The sequence below is a fragment of the Microplitis demolitor genome, chromosome 1 (genome assembly GCF_026212275.2).
Source record: "Microplitis demolitor isolate Queensland-Clemson2020A chromosome 1, iyMicDemo2.1a, whole genome shotgun sequence".
NCBI lineage: Eukaryota > Metazoa > Arthropoda > Insecta > Hymenoptera > Braconidae > Microplitis > Microplitis demolitor.
Genome location: NC_068545.1, coordinates 10854827 through 10872493, shown reverse-complemented (window position 1 = coordinate 10872493; position 17667 = coordinate 10854827). Strand labels below are relative to the sequence as shown.

General features: G+C 30.5%; 1 protein-coding gene across 1 annotated transcript; it reads left to right on the top strand.

Annotated features, from left to right (window-relative positions):
- Positions 1-409: 409 nt before the first annotated feature.
- Positions 410-6935, top strand: LOC103577708 (guanine nucleotide-binding protein-like 1). Its single transcript, XM_008558481.3, has 5 exons — positions 410-775; positions 856-1136; positions 2463-3108; positions 3181-3603; positions 6546-6935. The coding sequence occupies exons 1-5, from the start codon at positions 685-687 to the stop codon at positions 6773-6775; spliced, it is 1671 nt and encodes a 556-aa protein (XP_008556703.1). The 5' UTR covers positions 410-684; the 3' UTR covers positions 6776-6935.
- The last annotated feature ends 10732 nt before the right edge of the window (positions 6936-17667 follow it).

Here is a 17667-nt window from a genome sequence, read left to right as displayed (position 1 = left end):
TATGAAAAAAAATTTTGTAACGCCAGTGACCGTCACAAGACGGTATCTGTGACAGTCACATCACATAAATTGAACAAAATGAGTGCGACATTCCTGATAGCCACACGTCACACCTTGCTCAGCAAGTTCTGCAGTGAAACATTTTCTGCTAACTTAACGACAAATTTCTAGCAAGTCTTAGCTGGATAATACTTGCGTGCAAATTGATGCAAATCAACTGTCGTCATCTGAATGTAATTTAACAGAAAAACTTGCCGTCAATTTGAAGTGAAACTTTCAATCAACTTAAGGTCATGGTTTGACAGTAACACTTGTAGTCAAATTGAATTTAAGTTACAGACAATTTACTGTCAACTTAACCTTAACTGTTTGCTCTTCAACACTTTCCTTTAAGGGTGCGTTCCACTAAGCGTTCACAATGCTCAAAACGCCTCAAAATCCTATCAAAATACACGTGAGCGTGGCATTGTGAACGTCAAGTGGAACGCACCCTAAGTTGGCTTCAGAATACGGCAGTAGCTGGCAATTTGCTGTCTAATTTCGGCCGCAGATTTCAGTCGAGTTGATATCATTTGTTGTTCTTCAAAAGTTGCGGTCGGGTGAAAGGTTACATTAGCTCGTATAAAGAAATTGTATTTACTGAAAATTGTTTGTAGATTGTAAGGTGAAAATTTGTCAATAATCATGCCCCAAGGAAGAAGGAAAACTCCGTTTAGCGGAAAGAAGAAAAAATTACAGATGAAACTGAAAAAAAAAGTCCATAATGAAACGTCTGGTAACTAAACCACAATCGAAATGTAATATTTAACTCAATTTTGAGTTTTTACAATATTTTTTTGTTTATAATTTACACAGATGATAGTGATTCCGAAAATTCGAAAATTAAAAAAATTAATAACCAGCCAACTGACAGAAATGACAGAAACAGATATAATCTTAAATTCTTTCAAGAGTCTAAGGAAGAATTACAAAAGCGTAAAGAAGAAGCCTGCCACTCAATAGAACCCTTACCATTAAATAATCAAGAAATTTCCGATAATTATTTTCCTCCTGGTTTGGATATGCCTAAACGACCTGAATGGGATTACAATATGAGTAAAGAACAATTAGATATGAGGGAACATAAATACTTCACGGTACAATTTTAAAAATAGAGTAGACTCACGATTTTCTTCCGTTTGATCCTTTTTTTTTATGTCACTTCTAACTTTAACGGCTTTACAGCTCTGCCTGCGAAACTCTTTCTAGACTTATTTATCCGATAGTACGTTACTTTTAGTAAATAGTAAACTACACTGCACTATTTCTGTATTTTATAGCTACTTTTGATTTTCATCAATATCAAGAACACAATTTTCCTTTAGCTCAAGATTTAAAAAGAAGTTCAAAGCTCTAGTTTAAAAAATTTCATTTACTTGCTTATTTATTTAAGGTATGAGACCTAGTACCCGATCATTCATCAATTATTTGAATATCTATATTTAGTAAATATAGATATACAAATTTATGGAGTGATCGAGTACTAGTTCCCTGATCGGGTACTAGGTCTTTTACCTTACTTGCTTAATACAAACAAAAAAAAATTGACTTTGTTAAAAAAATATTATTAGACATGCCGCCGTAGATTGGTTTCGTACCTTAACATACATTTTTTTATAAGTAAATCTTTTTACCCTACCTAAGATTCGAACATAGATCGATCACGCGAGACTTAAGACCTACGCTTTAGCACACTCACTCTTAAGTTATTCATCGATGTTTATCATCTTAAATATCAATTCACATAACTAAATAATACAATTATAATATTTAATAGTTTATTGAAGTAGCTCTCAAAAACCTTACTATATTTAATATTTTTATCAGTACCAATAAGGAATTTCATTTTGTTATAAAAACAATTTTTTTCTTAGTGCAAGAATTTTTTTCTAATTTCAATTATATCTGTTTTCGAATCCTTTTTTTTTTATTTAACCAAATAATTGCTTTATGGAGTTTTTAATTGCAATAAATTTTAGAATGTATCAACTAAATTGAAGAAATATTTACTTGCCTTAAGTAATTGATGCTTCTATAAATTTATTACTGAAGTGAAGCAACAGTATTTTTAAAATAAAAACTATCAATTTCATTTTATAAAAAAATTACTTATTTTAAGTATTTATGGAAACAAGAAAAGTCATTACTTGAGTTTAATTTTTTTTCTCTCAGTGTATTTCAATATTGATATGATTAAAGAAGTAACAATTATCAGAAATTGGGATATTACAGTATGTTCTTTGGAGACCTTTTGTTTTTTCACAAATACACGTAACATTCACACCGACAGATCTATAATACCCATTACCACGCCCTTCAACCATCCCGCGATTTTCTTTCAAATATCCCAGAGAAACTGAAGAAAGTCTACTGTAGTCATATTTTTCTCTTTTATAAAATATCCATGATCACATTCTTTTCAGCAATACATAAAGGATTTAGAGACATCGGGTAAAATGAGTTACTTTGAGCTTAATTTAGAAACCTGGAGACAACTATGGAGAGTTCTTGAAATGTCTGACATATTATCAATAATTGTTGATGTCCGATATTCAGTTTTAATGTTTCCACCATATCTTTACAATTATATAACAAAAGACTTAAAAAAAGATGTTATTTTGGTGATCAACAAAGTAGATTTAGCCCCTCCAGCATTGGTCTTAGCATGGCGTGAATATTTTACTACACACTATCCTGACCTACGAATCGTCTATTTTACATCTTATCCAGCTTATAATTTGCAAGAAAGTTTTAGAGTACCGACGGTTTTAAAACCACGCAAGCGGAAAGGAAAATTAAAGATGGCTGCAGAAGGAGCTCAAGCACTATTGGAAGAATGTAAAAAATTAGTTGGAGGTGAAGTTGACTTGAGCTCTTGGCAAGCGAAAATAAAAGAAGAGATGCATTCAGAGTATGACCTCGATGATATTGAACACAAACACAATGTCTCTGTCGAAGCAAATGATACATCTTTCTTTAAGCATGAAAGATATGGTAATGGAATATTAACTATTGGTTGTATTGGTTATCCTAACGTTGGAAAATCGTCATTCATGAATGCTGTTATGGGTGAGCTGTAGTTGTTTACTTATATAAAATAAAAAAAATATCATTATTTCATGTAAGTTATTATTACAATAGGTAACAAAATTGTAAGTGTATCGCGAACTCCAGGACATACAAAACATTTTCAAACTATTTTTCTTACTAAGACTGTACGTCTTTGTGATTGCCCGGGTCTTGTATTTCCATCAACTGTACCTAAACAACTTCAGATTCTGATGGGTTCTTATCCTATAGCTCAAGTACGAGAGCCTTATACTGCTGTTAAATATCTTGCTGAACGAATAGACCTGCCAAAAATTCTTAAAATTCAACATCAAGACAATGATGATACTTGGTCAGCTATGGATATCTGTGATAGCTGGGCAGCTAAACGAAATTATATGACAGCTAAAGGTGCGAAATTCGATACTTATCGAGCTGCTAATTCTATTCTTCGAATGGCTTTAGAGGGAAAAATATGTTTATTTGTTTATCCACCAAGATGGGCGACCAATCAAGGTAATGTGAAATTTATTTATACTACTTCTGATTAAGAAAAGCGATTTGGAAAATTAAAAAATAAATTTTTTGATGCTTTTTAATTCTTCCATGAACTTTAAATCCTCCAAATTTTTAAGCACTAAATCCTGTTAAAAAATGACAAATCACCCATTATTCAATAACTTAGGCAGATTTCAAGTTATTCAATTTTTTAAAAACTTCACAATAATTTCTTATTACTGAATAATAATCGAATTTTCTAATTGTTCAAAGATTTGGGTCAATTAGAAAATATAAATTTTTTTAAATAACCTTAAATACTTTTTAAATACTTAAAGGGGATCACTAGAGCAAAATTTTGAAAAAATCAATTTTTGCATAGTTCGATAGTCTATACCTTCAAAAATAACATACATAAATTTAAAGTGCATATACCGAATAGTTTTTTTGAGTTACAGCCATCTGAAGAGCAACCGCTTAACGGTTCTCGAAAATACATTTTTTAAAATTGATGCAGTTATAACTCGAACACAAATCATCCGATCAATTTGATTCAAATTGCAACATTTTCACTTTCAACCCCGACCTCTTTCAATTTGGCTGAAATTTTTTTTTTCCTTTTCTACTCCATTAAATTCATTTTTCAGGAAATTTTTAAATTTTTTCACCCAACCCAACAAAAGTTATGAGTTTTTCAAAAATAAGGCTTTTATTTTTTAAATAGCTATAACTTCTTTAAAAATTGACTAATTGGGACTTTTTTTTTTTCAAATTTTTGACTTTGATTGTACTTTTCAGAAAAAAATACAAGAAAATTTTAAGATGATAAACGCTATGAAATTTCGGGCTTTTTTGAGAAAAACTGCCGCTTTCTGAAAGTTCGCCATTTTTTATTTTTTTTTTAATTTCTCAAAAAAAACTTCAATTAAATCTACAATTTTTCCCGCCAATTCCAGAGTGGGCGGATTTTTCCTTCTACTTTTTTTTTTATCTATTGAAACAAAAATTTTTGCTCAGTTGTGCTTATTTTACAAGACAACACTCTGGAAATTTTTGAGAATTTATCGACGACTTCAGAGTTTGAAAAATTGAGACAAAAAAATCAATTGAAACTGGTAATCCTCGAAAAAATTTGAATATTTGTTAAAAAAGTGAGAAAAAAATAGAAGATACCTATAAATAATTTTATTATAATTTTTTTTTGAAAACTACATCTGAAAACAAAGGAAATGGAAAAAAATATTGCCCTTTGGTTCAATTTTGACCAAGTCGCAGGCTTTTGAAATAGCGATGTGCGTTAGATTTATTTTTCGAAAGCCTGTAACGTGGTCAAAAATAAACCAAAGGGCAATTTTTTTTTACATTTTCTTTGTTTTCAGGTGTGGTTCTCAAGAAAAATTACAATAAAATTATTTATAGGTATCTTCTATTTTTTTTCTCACTTCTTTAAAAAATATCCAAATTTTTTCGAGAATTACCAGTTTCAATTAATTTTTTCGTCTCAATTTTTCAAACTCTGAAGTCGTCGATAAATTCTCGAAAATTTCCAGAGTGTTGTCTGGTAAAATAAGCACAACTGAGCAAAAATTTTTTTTTCAATTGATAAGAAAAAATAGAAGGAAAAATCCGCCCACTCTGGAATTGGCGGGAAAAATTGTAGATTTAATTGAAGTTTTTTTTTGAGAAATTAAAAGAAAAAAAATGGCGAACTTTCAGAAAGTGGCGGTTTTTCTCAAAAAAGCCAAAAATTTCATAGATTTTATCATCTTAAAATTTTCTTGTGTTTTTTTCTGAAAAGTACAATCAAAGACAAAAATTTTGAAGAATAAAATGTTCCAATAAGTCAATTTTTGAAGAAGTTATAGGTATTTAAAAAAATAAAAGGCTTATTTTTGAAAAACTCATAACTTTTTTTGGGTTGGGTAAAAAAATTTGAAAATTTCCTGCAAAATGATTTTAATGGGGTAGAAAAGGAAAAAAAATTTTTAGCCAAATCGAAAGGGGTCGGGGTCAGAAGGGGTCGATTTGGCGTGGAATGCCCCATATATATCTACGTATGATTAACGTCCAGTTTTCTGATCGAATTGAAAATGTAATTTTGGCAGACCAAAAATCATAATTTTCGCGCGAAATTTGAAATTTTTTTTAAAAACTTCGCCATTTTGTTAAATTTCAATTTTTTTCTTAGTCCGAAAGTCATGGTACTTCTTGTGGTTTCATAAATTTTTTAATTTTGTTAATTTCGTCTACTGTGAAGGTCGCTATCACTACAGCAGTAGGGGGACTTTTTTTTTGGAGCTTTGGGGTATTGTGAATAACTTGCTACATTTTGAATTTTTTGGTCAAAAAATTTCATCTTGTATTTATTGTATATTTACAAATATATCTTTAAAACATTAAAACATTCTATGCAGCATTACTCTTCGTAAAAAAAAATCCTAAAAATCATCTTTTTTTCGGTCGGTCACACCCCTTATGAAAAGAAACGATTTGAATCGATTAGAAAAACAAAATTTTAAATATTTTTTAATGCTTTTGAATACTTTTGAATCATCCTTCTTCTGGGCATTAAACATTGCACATCGTTTCGAATCATTTCTTTTAATCAGGCACTAGTGGTCCCCTCAATAATAATTGAATTCTATTTTATACGGAGATCCAGAAGAATTCCGAAATATTACAATTTTCAAATACTTGCAAATTTTTTTTAATAGCTAAATAATATTAAAATTTCAATTCATAACAAGATTTAGATGAATTATAAAATACTCAATTTTTTGAATACCTTCAAATAGTTTTTAATCACTAAGAAATTGTTTTAGTCGCTTCAAATACTTTTTAATTTTGATTGAGAAGTGAGAAAGATTAAAAAACATTCAAATTAAAAAAAAAATTTTTCTAGTCACTTTTCTCCATCAAGGATGTGATAATCATACTTTTTCCGAATTAATTATTTTCAGAAAAATGGCAAAATCATCCTGATGTAGAAACAATCAAATGGATTCAAGCGAACAATCAAGAAGTCAAAAATAACCTTGAAGAAAGTGATTTCTCTTCTGAAGAAGATGCAAATTGCGATGAAAAATTTCAACTGAAACAAAATGAAAATGACACGGATGACGATTCTGATGATGAGTGCATAGAATTACCTACAGCAAAAAATAAATTCGATGTATTAGCTGCTTCTTAAATATTTTCTTATTTACAATTAAGTATCTTAAATTCAGCTTCCTGTCCATTATGTGATCTTAAACGCATTCTGTTGGAATTAGAGTAGAACTTTAATTCCTTAATAGGTTGAAATAAACGAGACATTTGTGTTTATTTCTCTTGAAGATTTACAAGATTAATTGTATAAATTTATTTATTTCATTTCAACATTCTAATAAAGCAGGCTTATTGGCTCGGACTCAGCGTCATCAAAATAAGTTAATATTCTTTATTCCAACTGAAACAATACAAGTAACTGTGGGTAATTGTCTATATTCGGGGTTCTACACATTTTTCAAAGTTCAAAGTGTTTGCACATCAAATTTCTATAATTAAATTTTTTCCACGTGTTCAGCTACTCGGCGGAGAGAATTTTCTGTAGGAGTTTTTGTCTCTTACACTATAGATATCTATCTGAACATTCTGAACCTTGCAATTGAAGTGTGCAAAATTGATAAAAATAACAAAAAATCGTGCAAATTTTCAAAATAAATATTTTCTAATACATATAAGTAATTTTATATAATACCGTGAGTAGAGCTGTACTCAAGATCGAGATTATATTGATCTTGTCTTGATCTCGTCTCGAGTTATCAAGACGAGATCGTTACTGTAGATTGCAATATCGAGACCAAGACCAAGACCATCGAAAATCTTGCAATGTCTTGACAAGAACCAATACAATGTAATAAATATATGTGAAATAGCTTTATCAAGATTGTGTTTACTCATGAATATAATTCGACAGTTAATTTGGGTCTGTTGACTTTTCTGAAATACTTCAATTTAAAGTAGAGATTCAACTTAAACTTCCCTGATTTAACAAAACGATTTGTGACGATTAAAAATTAAATCATCATTAATCTTCTTCAATCGTCATAATCGTCATGGATTTTCAGATTTAATCGTCCCAAATCATCAAAAGACGATTTATGATTTTACGATTGAAAACGATTAAAATTCCAAATCGTCTTTAATCTTCATTCGAAAAATTTAATCGTTTTTAATCATCACTTGACGATTTATGACGATTTAAAACGATTAAAACAGTTTTAATCGTCACAAACCGTTTTGTTTAATCAGGGTTATTAGGATGATTTATATTTCTATAGATATAAAGTATCTGAATATGTTAGTATAAAAATATTTGAATGTATACTAGTAATTTCATATATATTTGGAATATTATTATACAGTTAGTTTCTAGTACCTGAAAGAGTCACTATATTGTCCTTTATTATACTTTAAATAGAATTGATTGGAAGTCAACATATTGGGCGGTTACTTTCACAAAATAATTTTTCAAAAATATGATTGGAATGAAACAAAAAAGAGAAGAATCAAATAGTAACGATGATAGTGATAGTACTTATACTTTTAGCTATCCATCTAATATTTATTTAAATTTTCATATTTTTTTGGGAAATATTAAATGGATATTTTAGTTTTGATTTCTGAATTTTTCGCATTAAATAAATCAGAATTTTGATCTTACGCTAGACTAGAGGTGCGCCTCTAGTAACACGTGTATGAGCAAGATTCTGGGATAAGTATCTTGAGTAAGACCCCTAGCTGCTAGTGCCTTTTTATACGTATGTGTCTTTCGCAAGATCATGTATCAAATAACCTATGTTAAGATTTGTGTATGCTTGCTCATGGTATCGTACGCAAGAATATTAAAGATGTCTTGAATACGTGCAATGAAACAGTGTCTGACGAATTTTTTGCACCAGTAATTTCCAGTAAGTACTTACGCATCGGTTGCTTAAGATCTGCTCAAGGCCCTCGTCAATTTTGAGCCTTGTGCAGATCTCGAGCAAGCCATGCGCAACTATTTTAACTATACACGAAGAAAAAAATATAGTAAAAATTACGATCTTACTGTAAAATTTACTAACTGATATGAAAATATACATTTTGTATTGTAATTATTACGAAGTATTTAGTAAAATTTACTGGTTGGCAATTTTGACATAGTAAGATATTAAAAATTAATATGCGTAATGTATTTTTTGCTGACAAGATTATATTAGGTGTACAAAAAAGTTCTACCCGTTTTTCAAAGATGGAGTTATCTAACAGCTATTTATAGGTTAGCTATGCATACGTATATGTACATGCACAGCTGTTTGTACTCTTTAAATTCATCAAACTTTTAATATATTAATCTTCGATATATATATTTTTTTATTAAGTTAAAAATGGAAGTAAGTAATGAGCATATCCGCCATTGTCTTTTATATGAATTTCATCAAGGAAAAAGTGCTGCTGAAGCTCAAAGAATAATCTGTGCAACTTATAATGACAGTGTTATTGATGACAGTACTTGTCGAAGATGGTTTCGGAAATTCACAAACGGAGATTTTAATTTAAATGATAAACCACGCTCTGGAAGACCTTCAACAATCAGTGACGAGAAATTGGAAGAATTACTGAATCAAGATTCTGCACAAACACAACAAGAACTTGCGAAAAAGTTAAACGTTACTCAACAAGCTATTTCTGAAAGATTACATGCTTTAGGTAAGATTCAAAAAGAAGGAAAATGGGTACCTCATGAATTAACTCCAGAACAACGAGAGAGACGAGTTGACACCTGCCTGTCGTTGCTTTCACGACGTAAAAAAAAAAGTTTTTTGTGGAAACTTGTAACAGGGGACGAAAAGTGGGTTTACTATGAGAATCCTTAACGTCGAAAACATTGGGTAGACCCAGGACAACCAACGACATCAACACCAAAACGTAATGTTTTTGGGAAAAAAATATTGCTTTGTATGTGGTGGGATGAGTGGGGCGTGCTATATTATGAGTTACTCAAACCAGGAGAAACCGTTACTGGAAAACGCTACAGTTGTCAATTAAAAAAATTAGCAGATGAAATCAACAGTAAAAGACGATTTGCGGGACAAAAACCTCGACCAGTGATACTGCAGCATGATAACGCCAGGCCTCATAGAAGTTCAATCGTCCACCACACTATAAATGATTTACAGTGGGAAGTTTTACCGCACCCGGCGTATTCACCAGACCTTGCACCGTGTGATTTTCACCTATTCCGTTCATTGCAAAATTACTTGGCTGACAAACACTTACAAAATGAAAACGAAATGCAAAAAACAATAGATGATTTCATTTCGACAAAAGATCAAGCCTTTTATCGCCGTGGGATCCATCAGTTGCCTGAGCGTTGGCAAAGGGTAGTAGATGCTGATGGTGGTTATTTTGATTAAAATTTGTATTTTATTTAAAATTTTTAAATATATTTTTTTTTGACAAAAAACGGGTAGAACTTTTTTGTACACCTAATATTTTTTACTATCTGTATAGTAAATTTTACTATGTATAGATAAAATTAAAAGTTGGTGGGGATAGCATACACAAATATGTATTACAAGTTCAGAAGCCTTTGTTCAAAGGAGACATCGGGCCGTCAGACATTGGAAAGCACTCGCGCGCAGAAGATCAGAGTTCGAATCTCGGTAAAAACAAGTGATTTTTTAAAATTAAAAATCGACACCGACACCAATGACATAAGTAATAATAATAATAATAATCAGCTACGCCTCGGACGTTGAAATTACGCCTGTTTCGAACTTTCCCGCCACAAACCTTAAGCTCATATCGAAATATCGTCGCTGTCAGAAAACTGCCACTTCACGGCCTTATGACGTAAATATCTATTTCTTAAAAATAAAGTGGAATATGAAATTTGAAAAATCTAAAAAAAAAAATCCCACCGCTGTCCCATTATGAGCATAACTGGAAAAGTTGTAGAATAGGTGACAGTTTACCGTGAAAAAATTATGAGGAAAATCGATCAGTTCGTGGTTTTTGTAAATCGACAATTTATACTTAAAAGTTAAAATTTCAATAGAAGTGTGGTTCAAAATTTTTTTTTGATATTTTTTATCGAAAAGATATCTAAAAACAAACATTTTTTGATTCTTTCAAAATTTTATTTAAACCACTTTTCGCGAAGTTACAGACATTTGAAAGAAAAATCTCTTTATTTTTCAAAATTCGATGTTTCGAAAACGGTTGGAGGAAAAAATTTGAAAAAAATCATGAAGGCCTCTTCCAACCATGATGTTTCGTATAAAATGTAATTCTGAAGAATTTTCATTCGTAGTTTAAATTTTTCGGAAGTATTTGATTTCTGAAATATTGCCCTCCTAAATATTGTTAATTTTTTATTACAAAAAAATGAATATTGTAAATTCTGAGTATGTGTTGATATGATGATTAGAAAATCGATGTTTTTGACGAGATTATAATTCGTTATTCCGAATTATGAACTATCTTTATTTTGTACGTTCTTAACTGTGATTTTCCGAAGTTGGTATACTTCTAAAATTTATACTTTTGACGGTTTCCCTGCAAACCGTAGGAACGGAGGAATAAAGAATGACACGTTTGAATAAACGCGAGTAATGGAGAACGAGACGTTTATACAAACGGAGGAACGAAGAACGTGACATGTGGACAACGTGCGGAACGGTTAACGTGACGTTTCTTAAGGGTGCATTCCAATTGACGTTCACAACGCCACGCTTACGTGTATTTAGATAAGATTTTGAGGCATTTTGAGTATTGTGGATGCTTAGTGGAACGAACCTTAAAAGTGATGTACAATCAGCGCCATGTATTCATACCGTACCTGGTTACAAACGTACCAACGAACTTTTCTATGTAGCAAACTCTGTTTATGAATTTCTCTAATTAATATATTTCTATGCACTTATAATTACACAAAATACATTTATGTTGTAATAGTTTTCCCTGATAAATTATATCCAAGTGAAATAATTCTAACTTGTCCAAATAGTTACAAAAATATTTCATTTATAAAATATTTCCAAATGCGACATCTCTATGTAAAATAAGTATATGTAAATTTACGATAGGATAATAATAAAAATGTATTTTTGATTATTTATATCAAAAAAATTTTCTATAGCTGTACATTTCAATGCAAAATTTTTCTATTTCAAAATTTTTCCATCATAAAATAATTCTCAAACATACATCTCAATGAAAAAAAATAATTAACACAATTGTAAAATGAGCGAATAAACTAATTGGATCTGGTTTAGGCGAGGTTAGTTAAACAATTAAAAATTACTCAGATTTTTTCACAAAATAAATTATAGATTTATTTACACTTAAAAATTATGAGAATTATGATTAATAGCGAATGCGACTAGATAAATTATACGCGATAGCGAATGCAACTCAAAGTTATTTTATTCACGTATAAATTGACACGTGGTCAGTAGCGGTTAAGTCAACAATAATTAATTAACAATTAATTATTGGCGAAAGAACAATTTATTTATTCTCAATAAATAGCAGCCTTGATATACTGTCTAAATATTGAGGATAAGTCAGCGTACCGGTTTAGTTTAGTTTCACACAAGTTAATGACTGAAGCGGTTCAAGCACGAGGTTGCAAGTAGCGAAACACGTTGTAGAATCAATATTGGTAGCGTCGTTGAGTTGTTGAGAAGCTTGGTGTCGACGTGGCAGCCTTGCTGCATATAACGAATTTTCCTATTGGCTTAAAAGCGCGCCAACAAGTATCAGTTGATAGCGAGCTCTCTCATAGGCTGACCAATATAAAACGTATTTTGTGATTGGTCAGCTTGTAGCGGGTTCTCAGGACGTCTTGACACGATCCTGAGTTAGACATTGTATATGCCGGGCCCAAATAGCGAGTGACCCGGCACTATTCTGACCTTCAGTCAGTAGCGAGCTCGGCAACTCCCGAACCGAGCGGAAATGCACGAAGCTTGATTCAAATTAATCAAGCTCGTGACTGAACAACAATAAAATAAAAAATGCACGCACAGTCATCAGAGCGGGTAAGTATCGGCGTGAAAATAGACTAGGTTTTAAATAGTGGCGCTAAAAGCTGACGATGACTTAGTCATTGGGTGGAGGACTTGATTATTGAATATTTTTAAATTTACGAATTTTGCAAAGTATTTTTACATAATTTATATGGAAAATAAATTTTGAATGAATTAAATGTCATATCGTGTTAATAAATTCAAATAATATACCATGGAGAGTGCTTGATAATTGCGAAAAACCTGGATTATCATCATAATAAATATCGCGTGCAAAATGCCAAAAGTGCGTATAATTTATTTTATTTTTTTAAAATCGCTTTCTAAACATTTTCTAAGCTTAAAAAAAGAAAAAAATATCCCAAAGCCAAAAGTCTTAGTTTATACGCCTTTTTGGCGTTAGTAATTCCAAAAATTTTTTTTATCGATCTTGACGTTTTCAATGATTTTGAGTTGAATGGAAAAAAAAAATTTTTTTACACGCCCTTTTGCCACAAAACCCTATCTCACTGCTGTGGTATGCCCTTTTGGCATTTCGCACGTCATATGAGTATATATGATTATATATGAGATCATATATGATTGTATATAATGTAATTATATTGAGACAAATCGCTTTTTCTCTTTGCGATTTTAACCAGCAGCCACCAGAACTCGCGGGTTGAACCCTGGCTTAGGCTGGCCTCTAACAAATATTTATTTTACCGGACAGAGCAATGGGCTAAGGTTCTTGCAAAGCAAAGACCCGCACTTATTCAAACTCGGCAACGTATGTTAAAATTCACTAACTTACCTTACGGCTTATTACTTATCAATAAATTTCTTATGATTGAATTAATTAATGTAACGGGACGGTTAAGTCCACCTCCGTTTAACGGGAGGCCGATTCCTCACCCTTTTGGGCACACTCACGCTGCGTAATCCCCCATCCTCTACCGTAATATTATAAAAGCGAAATGTGAGCATAAGCTCACATTAGCTTACCCATTAGGCATGCAATGCATGTGGGTGCCTCAACAACAACCACCACGAGACCGTCCTCACTTGGACCCAGACACTCCTCCCATCTTAGGAAATAGAGAGACTCTGGTTGAAGTGGGGCTTGGATTGGGTCCCCCATGGTACCAATTCCATGTATTGTTTGACGTGCTGGAGAATAAGTGGCGAGTTAAAGCCTGCACTCGTTACCCCAAAAAGGGTTTCTTCCACATTATACTCCCTCGGATTTAAGACAGCAGTTAAATAAACTTGCCCTCAATTATTATTACCGAGTGATTATCACTACATGCTAGTGATAGTATTATGTACGAGCTACCCTGCTTAAAAAATCCGATAGATTCTCATAAAAAAATTTTTATGAGAATGAATCGGTAAAGTGTCCCATCGAAAAATGATAGTTCATATGAGAACCTATGAGAATATTCAAACCCGAGCATAATCCGATAGAAACTTACCAAACCCTTCAACTTATGTCTCATTCATTCTTATATAAAATTTGTTGTACATGTTCACATTTTTATCGGAATGATTAGGAATGCGTCGTACTTATACATTTCGTAAAAGAATCAATTGAAAATATAGACGTCTTGTTTCTTCTTGTTGTTAAAGAATAAATGGGAAAATAGTTTCATTTTTTCACGTGAATTCGTAAGCAACATTCTTATGGGAAAATCTATGAGATAATAATTTGCAATGTGTCAATTTCTTATAAGATTCTATCGGTACAAGTTTATACCACTCTTACCGCTGTATAAGAATGAATGAGAAAATAGTTTTATTATTTTTACGTTAATTCGTAGGCGACATACTTATGGGGTTCTATGAGATAATAATAAAAAAATGAGAGAAATTTCGTATACTTCTGTTTCCTAAGATAATTAAAAATTATTTGGAGTAATTTAAATTTTTAAATTATTTTCAGTTGAATTGAATAAGAAAACAAAATCATTTATTTCTTTGTTTAAAAAAATAATTTAATTACTAGTTGACAACTCATTTTAACCCACTGAGAGTTATACAGTAGACTCTGGTTATAAGTTACATCGGACGCTCTACTCACTCTCACGTCAATTTCATTTTTTCCTGTAAGTAAGAGTATAGACAGAAATATTAACTTATAAACCAGAGTCTACTATATATTATTTTTCAACTTCGGTAAAGAAGAAATCTTTAATTATTTTCCAACATGTGATGGGACTCGAACTGACGACCCTTCGATTGAAGGTCTGAAAAAACAGTTCAAGTCAAGTGCTTTAGCCCGCTCGGCCACCACATGCATTTAGAAATCGAAATTTATTCTTTTACTTAAAGCTATCCAGTACTATATATGGCCAAGACTAAGCTTAAAAAAAAATTATTTTTATTTATTATTGAAATTTTGATAATATGATGTTCTCTTTATTTTTTTTTAATAGTCTTAAATTCATTTGATGCATTTTTTTAAAGAAAGTTACTCAATTGTTTCTTTTCTTTTTTCATAATCTTGAAAAATGTCAGTTTTAAACTTTATTGAATTGATTAAATTACAAGAAAAAACAGATAAAATTCGACTCGAATATTCCTAAAATGTTTTCCGCTAAAAAAAAACCACGTGGTTGTTTTTAGTATTAAAAAAAAATATAGCGTAAAAATTCATTTGTTTACAACAAATTGTTTGTTTAATAAACAAATGAAAAATTATTAAAAAATTATTTTTTTATAAAACAAGAAAACATGATAAATTATGATTTAAAAAAAAAATAGTTCATTAATTTTAATACTAAGGAACAAAAAAAAATTGTTAATTAGCAAATGCGCTTTTTAGCAATAAAAAATTTTTTTTAAGGGACGATTTTTTTTCTTAAAAATCATTATTTTCATTAAGCATCTTATTCCCAAAAAAAAATTTTTTTAAATCTTATTAACAATGCATTTGTTTCTAATACTTATTTGAACGATATCAGTAAAAATTTTTTAAAAATTATTGTTAAGTAGCTTTTAGCAATAAAAAAAACAAAATAATCAAAAAAATAAAATTCCTTGATTGCTTTATTTACATTTTTAATTTTTCAATTCCTTAGATCGTAAATAAAAAAGTGAAAAATCGAAATTTTTCAATTTTTCCAACGGCGATTTTTTCTAAACCCTTTCAAGAACAGCTCTACGAAGTGAGCAAAATTCTGGATTCTTAGTTTAGAAATAATCAGGGTTTTTATATAAACTTTGAACGAGTAAAAATTAACTAAATAACAAAAGCATAGTTAATTGAAAAATTGAGGTAAAATTTTTTTTTCGGTAGATTATCATTAATCCATGTGTTTAGAAAGAACCAAATTTTTTTTATTTCTTAATATTTATATTAAATCGGTTAAAATAATTTTTTTCGATTATGCTATTGATTCTATTAACGCCCGTGCATGCGCTGCTACCCGTTTTTAGTCCCATTTTCACCGCTAAATTAAAATTATAAATATTGTTGGGTACAGTTCGGGGAGACAGGACTTTTTTTGAAAATTTCCTGCTCTTTGAGGATCTTTTTACAGATTTTGGATATCGTAAATAGTTGTTGAACTATTTGTAAAAAATCAAACCACTTTTTTTTTTTTACTAAATTGTTAATGACTTACAATTTTTGCCAGGCCCAAATTTCCACTTTAATTTTTTTTTATAGATGCTATTTCGAATCAAATCAGACCTCAATCATAATTTTCAGTGGTCTTGGACAGATTTTCGTCTAAAAGGCACTTGTTGATTAGACTAATATGTTTATATGCGTAAATACCGTAACTTACATGAGACAACAAGTCATTGAACATACAAACGGGAATATGATGAATTTTATTATATTCTCATAAAATTCATTTATTAATGACAGGATCATTTTCTCATGCGTTCTTATTAAAACAGAAATTTTGTAAATTTTATTGTTTTCTTTTAGAATCCAATTGTGACTGATAAAAATATTTTCGGATACGTTCTCATCCAAACGGGAAGTTTATAAATTTTATTATATTCTCATAGGATCTAATTATTAGTGACAGGATCATTTCCTCATACATTCTCATTAAAATAAAAATTTTGCTAATTTTATTAATTTCTCATAGATTCCAGTTGTAAGTGACAAGATCATTTCTTTATACATTTTCATCCAAATAGAAATTTTGTCAATTTTATTATTTTCTCATAGAATCCCATCATTACTGACGGAATGATTTCCTCATACGTTCTCATTGAAACAAAAATTTTGCTAGTTTTATTATTTTCTCATAGATTCCAGTTGTAAGTGACGAGATCATTTCCTTATACATTCTCATCCAAATAGAAATTTTGTCAATTCCATTATTTTCTCATAGAATCCCATCATTACTGACGGAATGATTTCCTCATACGTTCTCATTGAAACAAAAATTTTGCTAGTTTTATTATTTTCTCATAGATTCCAGTTGTAAGTGACGAGATCATTTCCTTATACATTCTCATCCAAATAGAAATTTTATCAATTCCATTATTTTCTCATAGAATCCCATCATTACTGACGGAATGATTTCTTCATACGTTCTCATTGAAACAAAAATTTTGCTAATTTTATTATTTTCTCATAGATTCCATTTGTTAGTGACTAAATCATTCCCTCATACATTCTCAACTGAATAGAAATTTTGTAAATTTTATTATTTTCTTATAGATCCCTATAAATCCCGTGAATATTTTATCCTATCCAACCTTATAAAAACTCATTTTTTATAAACATTTGTATTTTCCGATAGATTCTTATAAAGAATCCCTTATCAAAATCTATGAGAAAATAATTTTTTTAAATACCTCCTATACAATCTCATAAAATTCAGTAAGTTCTATGAGAAGAGGACCCCCGTTTCCCATAGAACTCATTGATTCTCATAAAATTCCTATGAGAATTTATAAGAAGCTATCGGATCTTATGAGATTTTTTAAGCAGGGTTGAATCATTTTTCTTATAGGCATTTAACATTGCAAATAGTTTCTTTTAATCAGGGCAATGAAACAGTATCTGATGCATTTCTTG

Coding starts and splice junctions, on each gene's coding strand:
- LOC103577708 (XM_008558481.3), top strand. CDS start 685: ATGCCCCAAGGAAGAAGGAAAACTCCGTTTAGCGGAAAGAAGAAAAAA. Junction 3,109..3,180: donor ATTCATGAATGCTGTTATGG/GTGAGCTGTAGT, acceptor TTATTACAATAG/GTAACAAAATTGTAAGTGTA. Junction 3,604..6,545: donor AAGATGGGCGACCAATCAAG/GTAATGTGAAAT, acceptor AATTATTTTCAG/AAAAATGGCAAAATCATCCT.